Consider the following 27,897-nt stretch of genomic DNA (forward strand, 5'->3'; position numbering starts at 1 on the left):
AATAATCATACGAACTTTATATTTCTTAAAAATAAGAAATAAGGACATTAACTTATGATACGAAGTGGTTGACTTTTAGGGTTTGACCGAATGGAAATTTCGGGTTGTCACAGCATCCACCCATGTTACCTCACTAGGATGATTTTTGGATTTTACACTGATGACTGTTTTATTACGATACACTTTTGAATGTTTGAATCAAAATATAATTGTTGATTTAGTTGAATTAAAAATGATATTTTTACCTCATAAATTTTGGGCGTTACAATCACCACTACCACCATCTCTGCAACCAACCGACCTCACCACTGCCATCTCCGTCACGTATACCACCGACACCTCTACCAACACCACTACCTCTACTACCATCCACCATAATCATATATTATTACTTAATCTATTAATAAACATATATGTATAATCATTTATGGTTAGGCATATATATGTATAAACATATATAATCATATATGATTATAACTCTCTGTCATATAATCATTTATGATTAGGCACACCCCGATGATACCGGTATGATGGATCGTTAGATGAGCAAATCAGAAATATATGATTGATTGTGAATCTCAAAATCTCTGTTTTTTTAGAATCTCAAATGAGTCGTCTCATATATATATATATATATATATATATATATATATATATATATATATATATATATATATATATATAGGGGATGGTTAAAAAAACAGTAAATAATGTAAAAACTTAAAAACACTATTTTCATGTTATTATTCTCTAATTAATTTTGTATCCCCAGTTTTATGTCATTATTCAGCAATGAATAGATTAATAATCACACGTTAAAACTAATATTAGAATTTCTACAATAATACACATACATAAAATTTATAATATAATAATAACATTCTAATGAAAATATGAATAATTAAATATTAATATTCATATTAAAATTACTTTAATAATACACATATACAATATTCATTGTAGAATAATAATATAAATTTAATGTATTATCTTGATTAATTCTTTTATAGTTAGTTATATATCAACTCTTTTAATATATCTATACACCTTTATCTGGATTAAATAAAATTACAGTCTCACAAAAATTTAGTATTGTATTGTGTTTCCAAAGAGATTTATCCAAAAAATGTAATGTAATCTCTGTATTACTCTATCTTTGCCGTAAATTTTAAAGAAAAGTGTAGAAGAAGAACATTTTCCGTTTAAACCAGACATAAAATAATAATTAAAAGAACATATGCACATGGGAATCCTTTAGTGTCTTTTACATATATATAGAATGCAGCTTGCTTTGTTTGGTTATTGGTTCACTTATTTTTCTCTACATTTGCACTAAATTTTCAAGGGAGATAGAAATGGCACAGCTGCCACCAAAAGTGCCACAAAACTGGTCGGAAAACCACCACCACCACCAAAAGCTACCGTCTACTGAGCATTTGCCACCACCTACAACCGCTGCGGCCACCACCCAAATGGATCCGTCATGGGTGGACGATTTCTTGGACTTCTCGTCAACCAAACGAGGCTCCCACCGCCGATCCGTCAGTGACTCCGCCGCCTTCCTAGAGATCCCAATGATGGCGGAGGACAATTGCCGGAGATCATCTGCACCAGGGTCAAGAAGCGGCAATGGCGGTGGTGCAGCTACGGAATTTGACCGGTTTGATGAGGAACAGTTCATGTCTATGTTTATTGACGATGAAAACGGGACTGGGCCCACAGTTTCATGCTCAAATCCTTCGTCACCATCAGATCATAACAGCATGAATGATCAGCAGCAGATCGAGGAAGAAGAGAGTTCATGGAAATCCGATACACAGTTCAATCCCCATGCAGGAACGATTATGGATAATTCAAACGACAAGATTTTTGATCCCAAAAGGATAAAAAGGTAATTACGTATAATTTATGTTCATTTACAAAGTAAATCCTTTTTATTTTTCTGAATTGAGAGTGAAATTTTTAAGTATTTTTCCTTATAGAATTCTGGCGAATCGGCAATCTGCTCAACGATCAAGGGTGAGGAAATTGCAGTACATATCGGAGCTAGAACGCAGTGTTAATTCTTTACAAGTATGTTTTTAATCTGTTTCTTTAAATTTTATAAACATATATAGTTTTTGGATGAATAATTAAATCCAGAAAGATTTATATATCTATAATTTTGTAACAATTAAAAGGCAGAAGTATCAGTGCTGTCACCAAGGGTAGCATATTTGGACCATCAACGATTGGTTCTAAACGTGGATAACAGTGTTCTAAAACAAAGGATTGCTGCTCTCTCTCAGGACAAGATATTTAAAGATGGTATGTATAATTTATTCAAATTAATCAATCTTTATTTAATCATATATACATATAAATGAAAATTTGCAATATATATAATTGTTAAAAAGTAGGATTAATTGCAATGATATATGTATATTGTTTACTATGAAATTTTACTTTATTTCTTTCTATTAAATCATTATACGTTGAAAATTATATCTGAAGACTACAATTTAAGCCAAATAACAAAATTCACTGCTATACTTAGTTAATTTTCTACATAATTATATCTTCATCAGAAAAACAATTTCAAATTGTCTAACTTGATAATTGATATAGTTTTAGAGTATAATATCTTATTAAGATTTGATTAAAAATAAAATATTGTGTTAGAAATAAATGAAAGTAAGATGGAAAAAATAAACAAAGTTATCTTACTTTTTGTCTTTTTCTCACACGTTTGGAGTTCTGGATAATGTATTTTCTAGTATTATTTATATAGATAATAAAACTCTAAAACAATATATTATGATCATGATATAGAATTTTGATATAAATAACAAGTTATGTAAATCTAAATTATAAAAAAAAAAAATCAAAAAATATGAAGTATAACTTTTAAATTAATATTAAGTATTTCATTTTTATATTCTACTTTACAATTCATCAACTATAGTATATAATAACTCAAAGTGCATATTAACATGTTCATGCAGTGCATGTTACTCCACGATACACTTCTGATTCCATATCTTTTATTTAATTTATACAAACAGGCTACCATATCAACTTTAATATATATATATATATATATATATATATATATATATATATATATATATATATATATATATATATATATATATATATATATATTCTTGTAAATCTTTTTTGTTTATGATATTATTTTATAAAACGAATGCAGCTCATCAAGAAGCATTGAAGGGAGAAATAGAGAGGCTTAAGCAGATGTATTACCAACAAAACATGAACAAAAAGATGGAAAATGGATCAAATGCAACCCATCATCATGATTCGCCCATTTCTGATCATGCTAATGCTCAAGAACAACTTATGATTAACTAACAAAGCCATTGAACCCTTGATCTTCATCAACAACACTCTTATTGGTAAGATCAATCTTTCATGAGCTTATTACTGATTTGTTGTGTCAAGAACATAAACCTAATGATCGTGATTCTGATTTCCTTGCTAACAGGATGTATGATTGCAAAGATGTTCTTAAACTAGAATCCAATCATATGATCTCCAATGGTTCCCACTGCTTGATGAAGATTGTTTCTTTATTATTAATTAAATTTATCAAAATGTAATTAATTCGTCACAATGATTTGTTAAATTCCCTTCATTTTAATTGTCTATTTATGATATCATTCGCAAAAATCAAAAAGAAACGAAAGGATTGCTTGTTTGTTTTGTGATCACGATGGTTTGGATGTACCACATACATGGTCTTCACATATATATTTTGTCTTCTCAATCACCCAAATCATGTATCTTTTCTTTCACAATCAATGTATTAGTTTTCCTATCATAAAGTCCGTTAATCTACCCTTTTTGCTAGATACACGCAAACCCAAATTAATTAAGTAGTTCAAATAACATTGTATTTTTAGTAACTTAATATGAAAATCTCATTATCGAAAACTTTTTGCGGATAGGACGTATTCGACAAAACTAACCAGTATCGTTTTGTTAAACGCTAAGTGAAATAGCTTTTAGATTTTGAGCGTTTTGTTTAAACTATACGCTAAAAGTTTGTAGTTTCTAACGAAACGTTTTGTTTAAAACGGAGTGTTTTGTCAAACGCTAGAAGTTAAAAGCTCTCAAACGTTCCGTGATAAACACGTTCACAGTGTTTGTTGAAAACTAATAACAATCCATAGATAACTAATAATATATATATATATATATATATATATACAGAGAGAGAGAGAGAGAGAGAGAGAGAGAACGGTTTATAGAGAATTGTTAACTACAAAGAAGTATAAATAAGACTATAAGTAGGAAAACTATCTAGGGTTAACCTAGCTAATGGGTTAAACATAAAGTCTAATAGAAAAAGAGCCTAAAGAAATTATTATGCTAACATCCCCCTTCGAATTCACAATGAGATAGAAAACAAGCATTGAGAGTTTGTCTTCAAAGAAACGAAAAAGAAGAAGTTGAGTGTGCCTTAGCAAACATTTATATCCACAAACAACCAAACAATATGCATTCCAGTAGCGGCGAACGATCTTCATATAAGCAAAATACCAAAAAAAAAATCTTCAAGAGAAGCAACATAACCAAACAACTTGCACGAAAACATCCAAAACCAAACAATTTGCACAAAAACAACCAAAACCAAACAATCTGCATAAAAGCAGTCAAAACAAACAATCTGCATGAAGGGTTCAAAACAAAAACAATTTGCATTTATGTAGCATACAAAAGAACCACAAAGATACTAATGGAAGCATCACATCAAAGAAAACTCAATATGCAAATGTGAACTATACTAAACTATTGTACCCAATCCTCCTTATCCTCTTTCCCTCCCCAAAACTCACAATATGTTTGAGCAAAAAGCATTGAGAGTTTGTTAAACAACAGCAACACCGAAACAAAAGCAAAAACCAACGGAAAAATAAAAATAAATAGAGATATGAAGCAAAATTAGAACATAAGCAAATACGACCAAACTAAAACAATCCTGAATCAAATACTTTTATAACCGAAATTGGAAATGGAAACTACAACCGGAAAACAAACAAATGAATTAAACTAGAACAAGAACGCTAGAAATAACAAATCAAAAACTAAAAAAAGCACAAAATGGAGTGACTGGCAAGAGCAAAACAAAAACAAAAACAAAAGAATAAGAAAACTTTTTTAAAACTAATACCAAACGAAGCATATCATCTATATTTTTTTTTTGTAACATTAAAACTCTTAAAAACTATATTTGTAACAAGAAGGTAAGACAAAAGAATTATAATTGTTCTTAACATGAAACGACATTCTTGCAAAAATAAAGCAAAAAAAGATGAAGGAAGAATAGAACGGCGTAGATTAGGTCAATCATTCAAAATAGTAAAACCTTATTTTTTTTTAAGAAGCTTTCAAAATCAACGAAAAAAAGAAAGAATAGAGCGGCATAGATTAGGCCAACCATTCAAAATAATAAAACCTTATTTCTTTAAGAAGCTTTCAAAATCAACAAAAAATAAGAACATGAATTGAACCGGAAACATTAAGAACTACAAGAGTAGGAAACTTTTGACAATCAAGGTTTTCAAGAGTTCCGTCAACTAAAGAAAAGTGTAATAAAACTTTCAATTATTTTTCATAATTGAAAAAAATATGTAATAAAAGCAAAGTAATACCAACAACGAATACGGACAAATACAGGTAACCAAACAAACAAAACTTCGAACAATAAACAAAACGGACAAACGATGAATAGTACCAAACGATGAACACTAGCGACGAATAGTACAACAGTACAAACAATGAACAGTGAAACAACCGATAGAAAACGTGTCGTGATTTCACCCATAGCGCATACGTAATATGCAAAAAAAATTCCCAAATCGTGGCGCGATTACCAAAATTGCATCAAGAATACGTAATATGAAAAAACAACCCAAACCAAAAACCCAATATTATTGTGTAAAAAAAAACTAAAAACGGCAACAATCGAAACCCCAAAAACAAATAATTCAAACAAATCAAATCAAACGAAATACATAAACAAATTAGAAAAAATCATACCCATGATCGCAGCGAGATTCACAAATTGCAACGAGATTCACAAAATCACATCGAAAATATCGATCAAAAGGTATTTTCACGGCGCAATATAACAAATTGCGATGCGAAATCGACGAAAAACGAACAAGCCATACCAAAAGGTGATGAAATAATCAACAACAATCAAAACCCTCAAAACCACAAATTCAAACAAAACAAACCAGAAGGAATATAGAATTGAATTTAACAAAAAAAAACATACCAAATAATCATAAAAGACGGTCGAACACAATCTGATACAACGAAAACTAATAACAATCTACATAGAACTAATAATAATATAGAGAACAAACGGCTAGGTTTACATTTTTGATTAAAAAAAATTGTGAACAACAAAGAAAGGTAAATAAAGCTATAACTAGGAAAGTTATCTAGGGTTAACCTAGCTAATGGGCTAAACATAAGGCCTAATGCAAAAAGCGCCCAAATAACTTATGCTAATATATGTATGTGTTGTCTTCGATATCAAGAATACTTAACCTGTTTGTGATTGTTCAGCATCCTTAAAATATAAAAACTTTACTTGTGTCTTTGCTTCTCCATAGGCGATTCAAAGGCAATCAAAAAATTCATAAAATATGTCTCATGATTTACAGATTATTGAAAATATGAATTATCACTCTTTGAACAGGATGTAATCCTTATAAGACTAGAGATTGGAACATTTTTAAAACATACAAGAATCCAACAATACCTTGGATGAAACATATCTTTAAACCACATATGGAAAACATATATTAAGGAGTTCTAGCTTTCTTCAATTCTAATTTATCCATATTTAAATTCCAAAAAAGAGAACTAAATCTTCTTTTAAACTCAGGATCGTTATAGGTATACCAAGATAGCTATTAAAAATTAAAAAAAAAATACTATTCAAGTAAAAATGAAAATTTTTAAAAAGTATATTTATGAAAAACAATAAAAATATATTAAATGAACAATACAAAGTGAACACATTTCTAACATGGATAGTAGCCTTTATAGCCAACTTGGAAGTGATATGATGCATGCATAATCTATGGTTTGATTTTGGAAAAACATGCTCAATTGCCTTCTTTATTGTAGAATCTTGGTCAGATAAAAACTAAAATAAGATGTCTACCAAATGACCTGAAAAAGAGATCCCAACAACCATATGTATGATTCGGTTCCTTCACGAGCTAATAATCCAGTCACAAAAGTTACACATCCCTTATGGTTTTTTTTGTTGAGTTAAGTGTTGTTATTTCATGAGTTAAAAGGAAACTCTGGTATGTTGCATACTATATTGGAATTGATAGTCTCAGCTTGTGTTTATGATGGTAACCTCATCATGGTGCTTTAAATCTGATTAGCGTGTAACATTCGAAAATATTTGTATGTTTCCTTTAACCCCCCCCCCCTTATGCAAAAACCTTTCATTTTCTTCCCTAGCTCAGTATGTGGGGTGTACCCTATGGGTACGCTGAGTGTACTAGTTCTCCGATGGATCGCGGATGCACCCACGTACACTGGGCGTACGTAGGAGAATGTGAGGCTTACTCCGGCCAGCTAGAAACCCTAATTTTTAGGGTTTTACCCTTATATAATCTCATTAAGTCCCATGAATTTTGCTTCTTATCAGCCTCCATATCTCCTAAACCCTAATCTCTACCCTTAGCCACCATTTTAGTGCTCTTGAGCTCTTGTAAAGAATATTAGTGTTTTCTTGTGCATTTTGAAGTGATAAAAGGATATTGAAGATTCATTCCTTGGAGTGAAGCTTAGAGATCCATAATTATCACCTATTTTGCAAGTTATTAAAGGTATAAAGTTCTTAGCTTGACAACTACTTGTGTAGATCTAGTTTGGGGTGATTTATGGCTTATTTTAGTCCCTTTTGGTTTTTCCTTGTGAGTAGAGGTTACTCTAGGAGCTTAGCCTCTAGATTTGGATGTTTTAGAGGTCCCTAATGCATAAAAATGTCACATTGATGGGTTTTGTGCAACCATGCAAAATTTATGTCTCATTCCATGGAGCTAAGATGCTAGAATTAGACCTTAGGGTGTTTTTAGCCATGCAAAGGCTTAAAACATTCGACTTTATGGATTAGGACCTTAATATGATGATATCTTGTGGATTGGAGAATAGGTTCTGAATTGATTAAGTCATTTTTCCAAAGGGTTGGGATCAGGCCGATACGCGGCGCGTACTTCCTCGGTACGCTGAGTGTACTGGCTGTGAAGGAAGCATCAGTGTAGCACTTTACACTTAAGCTTTCTTCCACACCTCCACAGAGAGGAACATATCCTTAGTTCTTTCTGAGTACTTGAGACTGTTCTTCACAATTGTCCAATGACTTTCCCCTAGATTTTTTTTAAATTTTCTTACCATGCGCCATAGGTACAAATCCTCTCTTAGAGTTTTCCATATTGAACTTTCTCAATATATGTACCTTGGTTAAGACCTATTAATCATTTTGATCTATCTCTATAGATTTTGATTCCAAGAATGTATTGTGCCTCACCTAGGTCCTTCATTGAGAAGCACTTTCCAATCCATGTCTTTACACCTTGTACAACTGGAATGTGATTTCCCATGATTAATATGTCATCCACATATAGGAGCAAGAATGTCATTGAGCTCCCACTAGTTTTCATGTAAACACAAGATTCGTCTTCATTTCTAATAAAACCATACTTTGTGGTTTCATCAATTAAACGATGATTCTAGTTACGAGATTCTTGTTTTAACCTATAAATGCATCTCTTGAGTTTACACACTTTATTAGGATGCTTTTGGTTGATAAAACCTTCAGGCTGAACCATATAGACATATTCTTCCAAGACATCCATTTTCCATATCTCATAGTCATAATATGCATCTATGGCAAGTAGTATCCTAATAGATTTAATCATAGTGACTGGTGAAAAGGTTTCATCATAATCAACCCCATTTGAGTGAATCCTTTAGCAACAAGTCTTTATTTGAATGTGTGTAAATTTCCATCCATGTCAGTCTTCTTCTTGAAGACCCACTTAATTCCAACGGTCTTGCTATTGGGAGGAAGTTCAACCAAATCCCAGACTTGATTTGCTCTCATGGATTGTATCTCTGCATTCATGGCTTCAAGCCATTTGTCATATTCGGGGTCTGACATTGCATATCACTAGTTGATGGGCTCATCAGCATTCATCATCATGAAGCACTCGTCAATGAGAAATCTATATCTCTCGGGTTCTACAGGATCTGCGAATACCTTGTGTTTCCATAGGTTGAAGGACAATCATCTCTTCATCTTCAACAACCTCTTGTTCAGTACTAGTGCCAACTAATTTTACATCGGGTTGAGGTTCTTGATCTTCTTCAAGTTCCATGTGCCTCCCACTTGCCTCATCCATTAGAAACTTGCTTTCTAAGAATTCATCTTTTTGTGAAATAAATATCTTATTTTCACTAGGGATGTAAAAGTATTATCCTAAACAATCTTTAGGATATCCTACAAAGATGCACTTGGTAGATCTAGGCTCAAGTTTGCTTGAAGTCTCTTGTCTAACATAAGCTTCACAACCCCAAAATTTCATATAAGATAAGGATGGAGCCTTTCCATACCACATCTCATAAGTTGTTTTCTCTACCTTTTTAGTTGGTTCCATATTCAATATACGGGCTACGGTAAGTAAAGCATAACTCCAAAATGATAAAGGAGGGGTACTTTGAATCATCATAGATTAAACCATATCAATTAAGGTCTGATTTCTCCTCTCATAAACACCATTAAGTTGTGGTGTTCTAGGTGGAGTGAGTTTTGAAATAATCCCACGACTCCTTAGATGGTCTTGGAACTCTTGGCTCAAGTACTCGCCTCCTCTATCTGAACAAAGGATTTTGATTGTTTTGTTGAGTTGATTTTCAACTTCACTTGACACAATTTAAACTTTTCAAATGCTTCATGTTTATGTTTCATCAAATACACATAACCAAAATGACTAAAGTTACCAGTGAAGGTGATGTAATATCTTTCACCATACCTAGACATTGTTTTAAAGGAACCACGTACATCAGTGTGTATGATGCCTAATAAAACACTCGCCCTTTCATTTTTTCCAAAGAAAGGGGATTTTGTCATTTTGCCACATAAACAAGATTCACATATGTCAAATGGCTCAATGTCATTTGCCCCCAAAAGTCCACTCCTTTGGAGTTGAGATATGCGCTTCTTGTTTATGTGTCCAAGGCGACAATGTCATACATATGTTTGGTTCAAATCTTGTTTGAGCCTTTTGGTGTTAACATGATAAAAGGACTTATTGTTTGAGGTGTCATCTAGGTTTAATTCATAAATTCCATTTATTGCTCTAGCCTCAAAATAGAATATTCCATCCAAGAAGGAATGAGTATTATCATCAACAAATTCAAAATTAAAACCAGATTTTTTTAAACGGGAAATTGATACAATATTTCTAGTAATAGAGGTAATCAAATACACATTGTTTAATGTTAAATATGGACCAGATGGTAATTGTAAATCAAAATGTCCTATTGCTTGGACTGCAACCCGTGCTCCATTGCCCACGTGCAATACCATCTCATCTGTCTTCAGTTCCTTACTCTTTCTGAACCCCTGCAATGAATTACAAATATGAGTTCTACAACCAGTATCAAATACCCAAGTGTTAGATGAAAAAGTAAATAGTCCAATTTCAATCATGAAAATGGATATAGTTGAAGGGTATTCCCAGGCCTTCTTGTTCTTCAACTCATTAAGGTACTTAGGACAATTCCTTTTCCAATGCCTGACAACTCCAAACTCAAAGCATGTGTCATCTTTGGAAACCTTTTCCTTCTTCTTGGGTGGTGGGTTTGGGGGAGCTTTCTTCCCTTTGCCCTTTCCATCTTGTGGCTTTCCCTTGAAGTTCTTGCCTTTGTTCTTCTGGACCTTTCCTTCCTTAATCATGAGCACTTGGGGGGTTTTCCTTGGGATATTCTTCTCTGTAATTCTTAGTATCCCGTGCAAATCATAAATAGGTTTCTCCCACCCATTCATGTTGTAGTTCATGATGAAGGTATCATAAGACTTTGGCAATGAATTCAGAATTAAGTCTATGGCCAAGTATTGTGGATATGGAGAGCCCAATCTCTCTAGTTGATCCAGATAGATTTTCATCTTGAGAACATGCATGCTCACATTTACACTCTCCTCCATTTTCATGCCATGGAGTGCTCTTACAGTTCGAACCTTTCGGTTCTAGCTTTCTTACTAAACATCTCCTTGAGATATTCAATCATGTCAAAGGCAGTAAAGAGTTCTAGATCCCGCTGAAGATCGGGAACCATAGAAGCAATCATAAGACATGAAACATGAAGTGAATCATATTTATGCTTTAGTCATGCACCATGTGCAACCTTTGGGAGAGCAGGTGGTTCATCAGGGGTTTGTTTTTCAAGGACATAGTCTTTCTTTTCTTGTTTCAAAACGATTCTTAAATTTTTGTGCCAATCCAAAAAGTTAGAGTGGCTGAGTTTTTCTTTATCAAGAATTGGCTGAATGTTCATTGGGTAGTGGTGTGTTACAGTAGTTGGTGGAGCCATCTACAAAAGTTTAACAAAGTTTTCATTTAGTATTTAATTCTTTCAAAATGATACCCTTTTGTTTCCAAAAACATTATTTATTTAAAGTCTAGGATCCAAGTTACAAATCAAATAAATGGTTAGGTATCCTTTATCCCATTTACTCAATTTTAACAAGGTAAATAACTTGTATTAATTACACCATTTGTAATTCCTAGATGTATGAGAACCTTAACAATTCATTTGTTAATTTGACATGTTTGGTCTCATGTATGCCTTGGAACACTCTTGCTTAGGTGACCTTTATCACAAGAGGTTTCCAATCAAGTCATCCAATTAGAGAAACTTGTATAATTGGTCTATAACTTGGTCATAAAAATTGCAAAAATAATTTGGCCACCTAAAAATGATACTAATGGTTAGGTATCCTTTATCCCACTAACATTAAACAAATGATGTGAAAATTGTTTCTAAAGTTGGATGGCATAGACATGCATGTATTAAAGGGATTTGTATGTTTTATTATTCTATTTAAAACATGTGATATCATGACAATTACATGCATCCAATATGTCATGGTATCAATTTTCTAAAAAAAATCACTTTTAAGGTTCTTATAAAAACCTACAGGTTTTTATACTTCGGCTTGGTTCAATTTTAAAATTAATATCTAGTATTAAGTTTGAGTTTGAACCATGTAGAATCTTTTAATATTGTTTCATAAAACTTCCTTTCATTAGATAATACTTTGGAGTTTGAATAAGTTATAAAAACATGATTTTTACACTTATAATTCAATATTTCAAAAGTTGTCATAATTAGCAATATTTTTAAACCGGTTTTTATTTTGTCAATATTTCGTACTCAATGTGATGTTTATTTTTTTAAAATTATTTTAGCATGTTAAAAAACTAATTTTATCAACCACACAAAATAATGCATAAAATAAACAACACAAGCATGCATAAAAGATATGTGCATAAACATAGTCAACTAGTGACATTTTTGTGAGCCAACACAAAAGATGTCAAGTCCATTCCTAAAGGGATATTTAAAGGGACCAAAATACTTCTTGTAATGTTTTTGTAGAAGCTCCCACTTGATTAAACATAAATTGCTTGCAAAAGATTTGAAGGGCTCCTTTAAAGAAAAAATCACATATTTCATGACAGTTTTCAGAAAGTGTCATCGTTCTGTTCAGCACATTTTCAGCATATGATCAGCATTCATGACATTCTTCAGAAAGTGTCATGTTCTGCCCAGCACTAGTAGAACTCGAAATTTTCCCTTTTGTCTTCAAAAAATGGCTCCAACTTCATTTCTTGTTACATCTTTGTGCAAATAAATTATTTCTAAAAACTAATCTATTACTTTACAAAAATAAACAATAAAGACTAATTTATTTAATCATTACATACCATATGAATAAATAAATTATTACAACCATTTTTATAACAATAAACACAACAACATAAAGGTCATTGGCTAGTTTATGCACATCATGCAATATAACATATACATAAAACAACCATTGTTTTTCTAAGACAACTTAAGGTGACAAAAAATGCATGTAAGTTTTTATCACATAAAATAACAAATATGAAGTTGTCAAAGAAAATATGTATGAACTTGTTTTTATACAAAACAAAGTTATCCATATTTTCCAAAAACTTAGATTTCCAAAATTCATAAAATCTAACCAAACTTGCAAGGTGGCTCTTGATACCAATTGTTAGGTTTTATTTATTAAAAAAAACTACTTTCAAAAAATACAAATAATGGCAAACGAAAGACTTGAGTTTTATAAATAACATAAACATTTTATCACTCACCAAGGATCATCTTGCAAGTAATAGAAAGATTTAAAGCACAACCTTAGAAGCAAGAAGAAGCAACAACCTTTGATGAACTTTGGGTCCTCTAGGGAGGCTTGAATTTTGAAGAAGATGGATAAACTTTAGGACACCAACAATTGATCAACATGATGTAATGCTAGTTACAACTCTTAAGCTTTAAGTAAAAACAAAGGTATGACTTAAAGAGATAATGTAAGTAACTTCTAATTCTTCAATACTTGCAAGAAGGTAAGAGAGTGAGAGGGTTGAGAGGATTTTCGGCCAAAAGTCATGCAAGATAGTCTACGGCAAATGAAAGCCTCTAAAGCCTTCATAAAGCAACAATATTACCCACAAGTCCTTAACCCATTAAGCACTTCATGCACCTAAGGCTACTTAGCTCCCCATGCTTGCACCATACCCATTTCCTTTTAATAAACAAATCAAAAGACCATAACTCTCTTAACTAAAAGAGTTGTGTCTATATATATATATATATATATATATATATATATATATATATATATAAGAATGGATAGTTTATATTTTATAAAATCTAAGTTTATAAAATATAAACTTTGTCTTTTGCTAAAATACAAAAGGTTTCAACTAGTCCAAAAAGTTGTGCATGACTTATTAATTCATACCTTATGAAATAACGTGTTACTTATATTGTAAAATAATTATTTCCATAAAATAAATCCTAATTTATTTATAAGAGTTTATGAATATTTATTAAAATCAATTTCTAATAAATAATCAATTGTATCAAGTTGTTGTTAGTGTGACCCTTAGTATCATATGTTATTTAGTAATATCATTTTAATGACTCTTGAGCATACTAGATCTTTCACTTGGCAGAGTTAATAAGACACATGCAATTGGGCTATCACGAACCTTTACATGTGGGCTGGACCAAGAAATAAAGGACCAAACTAGAAGGCCAATCAAATGGGCCAAATATCCCATTCAGCAACATCCATGCGGTCCGTGTGGATCTACAAATGGTATGCGTGGATCGTGCTGTGAAGAATCTATACTTTTGCCTTTAGCCTCTTTTTGGGGAAAGTGTGTGGAATACTTTTGAAAAAAAAAATGGTCCAAGATTTAAACACTTTTTACTGGTTTTGGAGAGGATATGAGGAGGACTCTTGGAAGAAGACACACATTTGCTCTCTAAGAAGATTTTGAAGATTGTGGATTTCTTTCATCTTTCATCTTGAACAATGTTTGGTATCTCTAATCTACTTTGTTTGTGTTTATTTGTCCTTGATCATGAGCTTGGATGAATGAATGTTTATTTTGTTGGCTAATTTCTTGGTTAAGTAATGGACCCTCAAATTAGTAAGCAACAATTGGTTTATATGTTTGTTTTCATTTCATTTAGACCATGGAAATATTTCCTCCATAATGATAATGTAAGCATTTGATTATGTTTTGGACTTGGTGACTCTTAAAACTTAATGCTAGTTGATTTTCACAAAATTACATGCTTCATTGGTTTTGTGAATTTGATTAAGAAAATGTGTTTTAAGCTCCTCTAACCATTTTAATAACAAAGAAGAGTTTAGGTGATTTGTGCTTATGAATTACTATAGCCAAGTTAAATTAAATCACAAGCGTTGTTCCATTTTGTCTAATGATAAGTTAACTAAAAAATTAATGTGGTGTATTCCAAAATTAACCAACTTCCCTTCATTATTTTAATCAAATCATTTACTTGTTTATTTTTAATTTCTACATTCAAGCATAGTTTTAGTTTCCTCAAAACAATCAAAAAGATTTAAACCCACATTTTACTTTTATTTTTGTTTCACAAGTACTTGAACAAGTGAATTTCGTAGAGATATAAATTGAACCAATCTCTGTGGATACTATCCCTTTACCATTATACACTATTTTGTGTGTAAGATTTAGGGTTATTAATTTTGTTGGCATCAACAACCACCACTAGTAAGAACTTCATCTATATAAGCTTACTACATCATGCATCTATAATAAGCTATAATTTTCAATTATATCAACTTATCATATACTACAAAAAAATCAACTAACTATTTGTCAACAATGGTATCTTTCATCAACATAACAATATCAACATATCTAGATACCAAATCAACAAAGAAGGAAGCATGGTTACTCACCTTAGGTTTTACTTAAGGATTAGTTCCAAATTCATGTAGTTCTTTATCAGCTTTTGTTTCCTAACCTATCAAAACAACAAAGCATAATTCAGTATACAAACCCAACAACATAACTAGCTTCTTAAAGTAACTTAACTTCATAACACCCTTTTACCTTTTCCATCATTTGTTCAATCCATAGTTGATTTTGAACTTGAACATACAATTTCATCTCTTTCTAGTTTTCATCCATTAATAAGCATATTAGCTTTCTTCTAAATTTCAATTAGTTTAACAATTTAGGATTTGATTCAAAATTTCCCAAATCATCACAACAAAAGTTCCATGTTCTTAGCAACTTTCTCCAAGTTAGGGTTTAATTCATGTAACGCCCGCAGATTCGGGCTAGTCAATTTAGAGACAATAAGCATCAAAAATGAGTTTTTGATGGAAGATTTTTTAGAAGGATTAATCTTAACCAATTTGTAGTATTTGTTATAAGGGTTCCGTGCATATAAATAACGCCAAAATCCGAGTTATGACCCGTCGAAGTTTTTCGGCAAAACCGGCACGACACCAGGAGACGTAAATAGTGAATTTATGATATAGAACTTTTTAGCCTTAGTAATCTAAACAAAAGTCGTAGAATATATTAAACTGAGAGCGTCCATAAAAAGAACGCCCAAATCTGACTTCGTATGAGGAAATTATGATTTTTCTAAGATTTAGCTTAACAATACACAGCCCGGAAATTCGAATTTTAGATCGGTCGATTTTCAGCCAAAATAATACAAACGAGAAATGAAGATATCGTTAATAAGAGTTAAATGATAAAAAGAAAGTCGAAAACCGAGCTCGTATGCGAAAGATATGGACGAAGCTTAGTCTCCACTCTTCAAGCGCGGCGAATTCGAATACAGTATTGTAAATCTGAGATACAATGAGAATTAGCCGACGGGGTCAAAATGAAAGTTGTAGTACTCTTAAATACCAATGCGTGGATATAAATAACGTCGAGAATAGAGTTCGTATGTTAAAGATATGGACAAAACTTAGTCTCTATTCTTCAAGCGCGGCGAATTCGAATACAGTTTTGTAAATCTGAGATAGAATGAGAACTAGCCGACGGGGTCTAAATGAAAGTTGTAGTACTTGTAAATACCAACACATGGATATAAATAACGTAGAAAACAGAGCTCGTACACAGAAGATACGGACGAAGCTTAGGGGCTACTCTACGATAAAATCCATATAAATAAAAGATGAACTCTTCATAATTTCTTCACACCATAAGCCTCTCTTTCTCTCTCTCTCTCTCTCTAGCCCCCCTAAACCCCAGTATAGGGAACCTCCCTAGCATGAGAAGGAATCCCCGGAGCGCCCGACGGCTCCAAGAAGAAAAGCTTTCGGCTCGGAAACGCTGCTCCAGCGAAGCCTGATTTTTTTATAAAAACCCCGTTGTAAGTGAGCTACGCCTACACTATTTCTAATGTAGCTTTTATTTAAATATAGTAATGTTATTAGGACCTTATAATAATAATTTTGGCTATTATTATGTGTTATATAAGTGTCGTTATAGTATCTTTTTAACCACTCGCGGTACGAGAAATCTGGTTTAAAAGGGCCGCATAGGGTTGTTGGATTTCAGAAGTGCTATATGCCAAAATGGTCCTGCCCTCTAGTGTTTTATGTCTGGCCCCTGTCTGTACATAGTGTGTGAAGAGTATTGTTTAACGCTTATATAATAGTAATAATAGTTGGACTATTAATTAGTCTCGGTGAATATTAGACTAAACCCTAGTGGTAATGATACTAGGTTTTGTCGAAGGAAATTATTTTAAGAGTAACGAAGCGTTGTCTGAGTTCGGAGTCACCACCTTATCCTCTTGATTTCCTCTTTAATTCTCTTCAAGTTGGTGTTTAGGGACCTCCATAAATGTTTTCTTTTGTTTTAAGAACTTTTAGAAGGTATTTGAAGTGTTTATAGGAAAATATGAACCGACTCACCCATTTATCCATGTTGTTGAGAACTCAACACCAAACACGGGTCGTATTTCCAAAACATGGTCGTGTGTGGCCAAATAATCCTAATATAGCATCCTACATTGTTTAAATATATTTTAACACAATTCAGGCATTTAGACACCAAAACATAAACGTGGATCGTGTTTTGCGTTACACGATCATGTTTTGGTCCAATTTGTCCATTTTTGGCAATGTACCTTCCCAACTCAACTGTAGTTTAACCCCCCCCCCCCCCCCAAACTTCAAATTCCCATAGGTCATCACTTCCTCATACGGACTCTGTTTTAAGCGATTCTTTCACTCACGTGTTCTGCATCATCATGGATAAATTTTATGATCAAGATTTAGTCAGTTAGACCTCATTAAATCTAACTTCCATATTAACAAACATTGTCTATCAACTAACGGCTTATTGGTATTAAATCAGCAAATCTTTTCAAAACAACATGACTTTTCATTATATTATTTTATCAGTGTATGCAAGAGTAATTATCATTCAACCAACTATTTTAAATGATAATCATACCACGGTTTACTTTTACAATTCATAAAATGAGGGGTTACAACATATTTAGAAACTGTCAAAAAAATTGAATCATACAAATATCCTTAATTATAGAGATGTGGTTATTTTTATTATTAATTATATTACTTAAAAGTCTATCTTGTCCTTTTTAATGAGTTTGGATGAAGAAATCGATATTAATAACCTCCATAAGTGTGGTATGAGTAGAACTCACTCAACCCAATGTCACATCAGCTCCATATTTGTTTTTTTCTTTTATCTTTCCCAACTCACAATACATGAAAATAACATTTTTCCAACCCGCTTGCCACATCATTATTTTTAATCTAATTAAATTATAAAATATAACATTAAATAAAACATAATATGTTTTTAATTAAAAAAAAAAAAACTAGTATACATAAAAAATACACGATAAATATAAAAAAACAATAACTAGAAAAAAAAAACATAAACAAAAAGACAACATTAAAAATAAAAAACAACAATTAAAATTAACAATCGGTCATGAAAAATTCTATAACTCTTAACCATATTTTTTGCAATTTGTTGTTTTCGTTCAAGCGCTGTCCACAAAACATCTCCTGTCAAGTGATCATGTAGGTTGAGAAAAAATTGCATGTCTCTCTCTTGTATCTCCATGTCCAACAATTTGGCTTTCCTTTCTTCATTTTCTCAATTAAGACACAATTTTTCATCCCGACATCGTTTTCTCTTTTTTGCCTCTTTTTTGTTCACAGTATGGATGTCGGCAATTTCGTTGACCAGGTCAACGATTTTATTTGGTGTTGATGCTCCGGATACCGTTTTTTTCCTTTTCATTGTCTCTGAGGCGGTAAGGTCATTTCTTTTATTGGTGTTGATGGTCGAACCTGGGTGGAAATTGTGCATCTGAAGATGTTGTGTTGGCTTTGGATGAAGGAGTTTAATTTGGTTCATTTTGAAGAATGAGGCATGGATTCGTCACCGGTTATTTTTACTTACAACCATTTTGCATGCTATTTCAAAACAACCCAAGCTTTTTCATGAGGAAAAGATTTCTAATTAATAAGTCTCTGGTACTCGCTTTGTGCATCTTTTAGAGCATTGACCTCGGATCTCCTGCTAGCAAGACTGTTTATCTTACGATTATAGATGCAGTTGAAATCATTGCATTTCTTTTGAAGGTATTTCCATTTTGAGTTTACTTGATATCATGTTCGATACGTATCACCCAGTTGAACATTAAAATGTTCTAAAACCGGCTCCCAAAATGCATCCGACCTTTGGTGATTTCGATGTTTTTTATCTTCAGAAACATCGACAAACGCCCTAGCCAAAGTCACCTCTTACTTTTCCAACCATTTTTTGACTTTTGGCGCTTTGTGTAGTCACATTTGTTCCCGGCAACTGGTTGTTGCTCATTGTTATCTTGTTCGAGAGCGCGCTCGTCACTAGAATCTGATGATTCTAAGTTTTGAGTATCTTGGTACTAGGATACATCGGGCACAGGGCCGGTCCAGACGGTGGGCAACCCGGGCGACCGCCCAGTGCCCACATGTCTAGGGGGCCCAAAATTTCTGGGTTATGTGGTGTATACATATAAAAAAAATTATTACCTAAATGGTTTTTAGGGCCTAAAGTTGGTTCAAACTCAAACTAGCTCAAAAGATAAACAATTTTGTTTGCTTGTTATTGCTAATCGAACGTGTTTATAGTGAAGAATAAATGATATTTTTTTTTAATCTTTATTATATTTGTCTTTAAAGGACCTTTTTTCTATTTGCCCTGGCCCCATATACGTTTGGACCGCCCTGATCGGGCGGAGAACTTTGGAATTACGTTTCAGGAAGCCCTTGAGAATACTGCATTTATTAAGTAAAACCCATATTATCATGTGGAAATGAAATGAGTTGTAGCTTTGTCACAGCAGGTATCGTTGATAGTTTGGGTTTTGTTGATAGTGTTGATATTGTTGATAGTTTAGATTTTATTGGTAGTTTTGGGATTCTGGAGAAAAAAATAGAATTTCTTGACTTGAACCGCCTTGCTTTGATTTGCGTTTTAGGATAGAACTGGCTTGTTTTGATTTTCCTCTGGAATCCATTGAGCGGAATTGAGAGAAATATAAGGAATTTATGGAATTATATAGAGGAATAGAGAGAAATATACACATAAAAAGTTTTAAAAAATGGTCAAAGTGCACAATTGATGCGCATGCTTTTCCTCAAGATTCTTCACCAAACTCACGGGCTACATAACCTGCTGTCCCATTTTTTGCTCGGTCCAAGCCCCCGTACCGACTGCCCAATTCATGTTTTCTTGAGCCACTCCGACCACCCTAAGATTATAATTATGTCACAATCGTTTGTACTGAATAAGTTTTTTATGTAGTAGTTAAAACCATAATAGTATTGTTTTTGACCTTATGTTTCAAAATTGGCAAAATGCAAAGAAAACACAATATATTGTTACCATTTCGTCAATTTGGGTATCAAAGTATTAATTTTTTTCATTGTTGTAATGATTAGCTCAATAAAATACAATAATCGATATCTAAATGGAAAAAGAAAACCACACTTTAAAGAATCAACCCATAAAATAATAAGATACAATATGCTGCTGTTCTGCTGTAATCAAAAAGGTGTTGTTTTAAATAATTATATAGTTAACGATGAAACAGTGAAAGATACATATGCTTTTTCAATATTTTATATACGCTTGTGGTAAACATAGATGTTATGTTGCATGTGTTGTGGGACATTGCCTTTTAATATTTTATAAACTTGGCCATTAAATAATTGGATAGTGGCAAAATCATGTTCTCATGTTACATTGTTCAGATCTCAGAATGATTGATGCTCAGAGCATGGACTTTTCTGAATCCTCATGTGCGTTCTTAAAGAAACATTAAATAACTCTCAAAAAAGTAAAGAATGTCTTACTCATTAACATGCTTCAACAAACATATATAAAAATAGAAAATCATTAATCAACAAAAAAAAAATAGATCACAGGGATATTTACGTCTGTTTTGTTATAACTATGTTTGAACAAAATAGAAGAGGGATGAAAGACATATCAAGACATCTGTCAAAATGAGTCCCACAACATCGAAAACAAATTTTGGAGCGAATAATCCCCAAACCTAAAAAAAAACAGTGGAAAAAGATTCAGTTGAGTTGAATAATTGTTTTTTGATATTTTTTTAATAATCATTTATATACCATCAAATGTCGTCTTTGGATTATGACACATAGAACAGTGAATGTGGTTGTTATAGCCATAATAAGCCCATATATCAGATAAACCTGTACCAAAAAAAAATTTAACAAACTATGATTTCAAAGAGATTAACAAAATAAAGGGTTAAAATTAAGTAAAACAAGTTATAAAAAATAACCTGAAATAATTGGATTAAGGAGTGTGGTGTTTGTTTGGCTTTGTTAGATGAGTTATAATGGTATGCAACAAGAAATGGAAGTCCAAGAGTTGGAAGAATATGAGAAAAGCCATAAGTCTCAATCGTTAGAAGGATGGCTTGGGGTATAATAGTAAATTCGTCAAACCTGAAACAATTTCACACTTAACTTCTATTGTCTACCATTTTAGAAATTTTGTGATATTAAATAAATAAATAAAACACTAACCCAACAAACGCAGCAGCATACCGAAGTCCGTCAAAAGCACACCTTCATAAAGAAACAACTCACTTTACTTAATACACAAATAAATAAAAATATGAACTTCAAAAATCATTATAAAAAATCTAGAATTTCAAATAATTTCTTACCAATGACCAGTGCAAAAGAATAGAAATGATCCAAAAAGGCTCCATTGAGTAACAGAGGAAGAATAACAAGCTAAAACACCAATTTTAGCATTCTTTTGATCCTCTTCTAGGCCTTTCAGCCTTGATATCATCCACCCTACAAAAACAAAAAAGCAAAAGATTGTATGAAATGGTTGATGGGGTCGGGGTGGGGTAGGGTGGGGTAGGGTGGGGTGGGGTGGGGTGGGGTTAGGGGGTACCTCCAACAACCAAAGCCAAAGCAATCCAGGGACCTTGTCTCCCAGACAAGATCATGAGTGTAGAGCTCCATGTAGATAGCATAGCAACTCCTTTCATCATTGTTGTTTCTCCCCATTTTGCCCTTTCAACTTCCTCAAAAAACCGAAAAACTACTAGAGATAATAACTGTGTAATACCCATAATGTAAATTACACGAGGGATGACATTGCCTTTTATGACATCATATATGGGATGTGTCATATTTGATAAGTTACTTTCTAAAATCCAATGTAATGCAACTAGAATGTAACTAAATATACTTCCTGTAATAACAAGTTTCAAAACCAATTTACATGAAGCAATGCTTTTGTAAAGCATGTAGGCTAATATGATCAAAGGTAGTAATGGCGCCACGTCAGCAACATACATCTTGGAGTCCAATACTTCATTGGAACCTTGCTTTGATAAGTTGAGTTCTATTGTGAATCTTAGGATGGAGATTATTAGAATAAATGTAGTTGCCTGTGAACAAGAAAAAATAAATAAAGAAAAAAAAAAAAAAAGATATGAACAAAATCGTAATTTTTCCTTACTTCTAATATCATCTTCTTTCTCATGATTGAATGGCGTAAGCTCAGAACACCAAGAGACCCCAAAAGAAAACTCGTCATTTTTCCTTCTTCCACTAAATCAGATAAAAACAAAATATTTTCAATGATGAGGATGAGGGCATTTACGTCTTTTTGCACAATCATCACTTACATATGTAACTATTTGATAAGAAGCTACACGCACGTGCAGCCACTAAAACACAGCTCACAATCAGCGCAAAGGAGACAGGACTAGTTTCATTAGGGGCAAATATGTCTTTATGTACACGATCCACCTTCACGATGAAAAGTAAATGGACGAATATGGACATGAATAAAATCCCAAAACCAATGCCCATCGTCTTTAAATTAAATTCTGTGAACTTGGTGCGTGCCAGCTCAGCAACACTTGATAAAAAACTAGAATATAAATCTATTTGTGTTTTGAGAGAATCAAATGATGACGTGGCATGGAAGGAAGTTGAGTTTGAGTTTGACCAGGTGTTGACTGCTTTAGCATATATTTCTTCTACATGCTTCAAGTCATCAATGGAGAAGCCTATAACTGATGAAGCTGTGTAGACATCTATGTATCTCTTCACCTATGTGAATATCAGAAAAAAGGAAGGGCTAGAATGTAATTTTACAAACTATAATTTTAAATTTTTGAAAATGTATTCTAGTTAAAAAGTTTACCTGCCAAGAATTGACACAAAGTACTTTTGCATAATTTTGCATCCATTCTTTGACTTTTTGTTGACTAAGGCCTTCTTCAAGATTTTTCCATGTTCCAGCTACTAAACCATATAGCATTGGATTAACACCACCAATGCTGTTTCAATAAAAAAATAAAAAAATAAAAACAACAAAGAAGTTTTAATTGGTGAAATAAAAATGATCAAATTATATAAAAAAAAATTTATATCATTTATACCTTCCATAAGGAAAGGGGATCCCAAGTAATGCTGACACTGTTGCAGCAAAATCAAGCTGTAGAGTTTAATTAAGTTAAAATTTTGTAAGAAAACTGAAAATCATTATAAAGAAAATCCAATATATGCATTAAGAATATAGAGAATCAAACCTGTTGAATAGAGCTAACACAAACCTTCCTTCCAAGCTGTGAATACAATAGAAAAATGAGTACTAGTTATATAATAATAGTAGGGGTAATGTTGTCAGAAAAAATTATTTAACAGAATAAATAGGAAATAGTACCAGATCTAGTTTACAAGATGAGGCATCAAACTCTGATGGAATAGGAAGTGGAGGCTTTTTCAGACTCATTGCAAAAATTGATGTTTCAACCTGTTATATGATATATAGATATATGCTACTTTTTAAATTATCATACCTTACAATTTACACAATGACATTTTAAGAGAAATACAATTACAAATTTACAAATTTACAAATTATTACATACCTCTTCAGGAGTTCCACCACCATGATCACCATTTATAGTTTGTCCATGATCACCCATAACAAGAAGCAAAGTATTTTCATGGAGGCCACCTTTACCAGATTGGCTCTGAAGCACTTCCACAACTTTCTGAAGTAGAAAAATGACACCAATTCAATCTAAAGTGTGAGAGAAAAGATTATAAAGAATATAAAGATAACTATATATCATTCAGTCTACTGTCTTTCAGATATAAACACCATGTAATTTGGCTCCCTAGATGATAACATATAGAGCTGAATACAGGAAATAGCAACGTACTTCCATTTATTTGTGTGTTATTGTATCCTGCTTTCATTTATTTTTAGGGTTAATCTCGTAAAAGACCTTATAATTTGTGCTTTTTTTCCGGATTAAGCCTCAACTTTATTTTTTTTTCTGAAAAAGACCTTGTATTTTTTTCATTTTCTTAGATCTGGCCCTTTTAGTCATCTTCTCCCGAAAAAAAAAACTTGTAAAATGTGAGGGTTTTTTCGGAAAAAACTAAAAAAGTTGAGGGTTTTTGGCGGAAACAGTTAGAAGGGTGAGGTTTTTTTTTTTTGGAAAAATGACAAAGTTGAGGGTTATTTCGGAAAAAATGAAAAAAAAATACAAGGGCTTTTTCAAGAAAAACACAAAATATAAGGCCTTTTATGAGATTAACCAATGTTACAGCATTGTATTTCCAACCTTTTTCGAAAAATTTAGCCAATTATAATTTATAGAATTGTACTTTCAATTTTTTTATTTATTAATGCTGATAGAACTTGTTAGATCACTTAAAATTTAATATCACCTAATTTACACAAGCATCTATAAGGGCATATACCTCCAATTGCTCATTATACTGCTCCAGTTTCTCAATCATTTGAGCTGAATCAACACCAAATATATGTCCAGCATGATCCTGTTTCACCCAAAATAAATCACCACCATGCTTATTCTCATATATTATATAATCAGAAACTACATACTAAAACATCATCAAAGCTTATTTCCCAAAAGGGACACATACCACACCAAGAAAATGTGCTATAACTACATCCCAATCATCATCATACAGGGTTGGAACTAAGTGACTGATACAACCATTATCCACCTGGCAAACAAATCGGTTACTTACAAGAACCTCAATCAAATGAATATCAAATGCAAGAACAAAGTGAAAAGCATACTGTATCCAGATCTTTAACATTAAAAGAGGGGTAGGGATATGATTTATTGAAGTGATTGGGAAACAACTGTGTCCAAGTATCATCTCCCATCATTACAATTCGTTTTCCATTTTCAACAAGCTGTAGATGGAAATATAATAACAAATAGTCATTGAGAATTTCTTAAGAAAACCAACTCAAATCCATATAAGGATCAAAAAGAAAAGAATGATGATGCAGTTCCAATTCAAGATTAAATCAAACCTGATGTATAAGATTATCTTCAACAATTGCAGGGGCACCAAAGCTATTCCCTATGTCGATAAAAGTTGGAAGTCCACCTGTTGTCAATCCCTGAAAGAGTTGAAGTTAAAATGTGCCACATTTATCACTTGTAAGAAACAAAAAACAATTTAGAGGTTGCTGATTGATTAATGATTATAGCCTATGGTTTGCTCCATTACATTCTTTTAAGTATTTCCCTTTATAAAAAGTATGAACTATAGTCAACTATGCTCACCTTCAAACGCTGCAAACTTGTTGTAGGTGGATCTGCAATAGCTTTGAAGATCCTAGCAGCAGATTCTGGATCTGATGCAAGTTTGTGTAGCACTTGCAGTTTGTCCATCCATGGTTTCTTCTCTGTAACATTCCCACAATACCATTTCAATAAGCATCATTCCCTTCCCATGAAAATTGGTATAAATTCTATGTTGAGATAACCTCAAGTTAAAGTTAAATATTCCCTCTTTATCATAACAAAACATAGATATCATTTCTTGTGTTCATAAGGTTCCCAATTTTGTTTAATTTTAGGGCTAAAAACTGAGAGAGAACAGATGGATAAACCCAAATTTCAGAATTGTGATTTGTGTAGGCAATCACAAATCTGTAATTTCTAGTTATGTAGGTTTTCTTTTGATCTTTCTCATCTCAATTCAGAGCTGTAAACTGATTGTGACATATTCAATGCATAACATTACCTTCAAAGAATGTACTTGGAGCAACAAAATCAATCCTGAAAACCGAAATGTTAAAAAATCACTTCACATGAGTAGAGAGGGAATATTTTTAACAGAGAGAGGAGAGAGAAGTGTGCCTGAGAGCATCAAGAACGATGATAACAATGCGATCAACTGCAGGTTTAGTCCAGCAAGTAACATTTTCATGGTTGCTTTGAGGAGATGAAACTGGAAGTCCACAGGGAGATTGGGAAACCTGTGAACAATGACTGAAGTGTGGAAGTTCTGTTCTTGTGAGGAGGAAACCACTGGTGAAGAGTAGTATGGCAACACAATGGAGAAGTAACACCGAGAAGAACACCATGAACACCCATCTCTGGTCACCCCAGGACTTGCTCCTCCACCACTCAGTCAATGACATTCCCATGTAGACGATTTTTTACTTGTGATAAACCACAACCTATGCAATCAAGAAACAGGAGATGGATGTTGAGGAAAAAGCTTCAGTAAAAGCCCTACGATCTATTATTGCAGCCTCTGTAGCTCTTGATTGGAGAAGAAAATGAGCAAAAGACTTCTTCCGCTTCCTTTTATTTTTAATTTTGAAAACGCAGAAGATTTCGTTACTGGTTTGAACTAATTGAAGAAAAACAGGTTTATTGCAGAAGAAAATGAGCATATGATTCATCAAACTTTAGGATATGATCTAAGCTATAAGAAACAAACTAAAGCCTTCTATAAAACATGATCTAAGCTATAAGAAACAAACTAAAGCCTTCTATAAAACATGATCTAGCTATAGAAAACAACCCAATGCCTTCTACAATAGCAGAGAACTTTAAACTACGATGAATAAAGCAGCATCAATGAGCACCAGGAAACTCAAAATCGAGACACTTCTCTCAGGCATTTTATCAAACAGCTAGTGGGCCTTTATTGCAATCATCTTTTCAGCGGAAATTACAAAAAGAAAAACAGATTGGTTCAGCAACATGTACTAGAAATAATAAATTGCTTCAGCAACAGGTACTAAAAACAATAATTTGAAATTACTTACTTGTAGTTTGATGTCAGCAACTGAAGCTTTACGGAGGCATGATGGACTAGAAAACAATACGATGAACAGGCCTTCCCCTTTCTATTCGTCTCCCTTCTAATATTGGTTTTCTTTCGATTGGAGAAGCAGCGCCAATGAAGAAGAAAAGGTGAAGTCGATGGAGAACAAGAACGATGGCAGTGATGGTGATGGTTAATTGCGAACAAGCAATGTCAGCATATTGATCATCGGCGTGGAGAAGCTATTTTCAAAGGAGCGTGTTTTTGAAAGAAGGGCAAACGAGGCTTCTTTTACAGCTTTGGATTTCATTTTGAATCTCGAAATTACTTTTAACAAAAACATAAAATAAAATTAAAATTAAAATACTTATGGCTTAAAAAGTCTAATTAAGTTATCCTGGTGGAAAAAAAAATTTCTAAAAAAAAATGTTTGGATTAATTTTTATAGGGAAAAAAATCAATAAGTAAATAAGTTATTTATTAAAAGTATTTGTTTTAACTTTTATTTATATATATATATATATATATATATATATATATATATATATATATATATATATATATTTGTCTTTTATAATCCA

General features: G+C 32.5%; 2 protein-coding genes across 2 annotated transcripts; one reads left to right on the forward strand and one right to left on the reverse strand.

Annotated features, from left to right (window-relative positions):
* Positions 1–1,289: 1,289 nt before the first annotated feature.
* On the forward strand, positions 1,290–3,751 carry LOC145070968 (basic leucine zipper 34-like). Its single transcript, XM_079017917.1, has 5 exons — positions 1,290–1,891; positions 1,983–2,073; positions 2,181–2,307; positions 3,194–3,398; positions 3,488–3,751. Exons 1-4 carry the CDS (start codon positions 1,356–1,358, stop codon positions 3,352–3,354), a joined length of 915 nt encoding a protein of 304 aa, XP_078874043.1. The 5' UTR covers positions 1,290–1,355; the 3' UTR covers positions 3,355–3,398; positions 3,488–3,751.
* Positions 3,752–21,029: 17,278 nt separating this feature from the next.
* Positions 21,030–27,610, reverse strand: LOC145068414 (Alkaline-phosphatase-like family protein). The gene is made up of 21 exons (XM_079015376.1): positions 27,318–27,610; positions 26,398–26,720; positions 26,282–26,316; positions 25,819–25,940; positions 25,563–25,652; positions 25,320–25,439; positions 25,160–25,243; positions 24,974–25,051; positions 24,130–24,255; positions 23,922–24,011; positions 23,788–23,823; positions 23,638–23,693; positions 23,400–23,535; positions 22,876–23,305; positions 22,707–22,798; positions 22,134–22,635; positions 21,895–22,030; positions 21,752–21,793; positions 21,505–21,670; positions 21,329–21,412; positions 21,030–21,249 (listed from the first exon to the last, which is right to left on the reverse strand). The coding sequence occupies exons 2-21, from the start codon at positions 26,685–26,687 to the stop codon at positions 21,145–21,147; spliced, it is 2,820 nt and encodes a 939-aa protein (XP_078871502.1). The 5' UTR covers positions 26,688–26,720; positions 27,318–27,610; the 3' UTR covers positions 21,030–21,144.
* Positions 27,611–27,897: the final 287 nt, after the last annotated feature.

Source organism: Lactuca serriola, chromosome 8 (genome assembly GCF_051521515.1).
Source record: "Lactuca serriola cultivar US96UC23 chromosome 8, Lser_US96UC23_V15, whole genome shotgun sequence".
Taxonomy (NCBI): domain Eukaryota; kingdom Viridiplantae; phylum Streptophyta; class Magnoliopsida; order Asterales; family Asteraceae; genus Lactuca; species Lactuca serriola.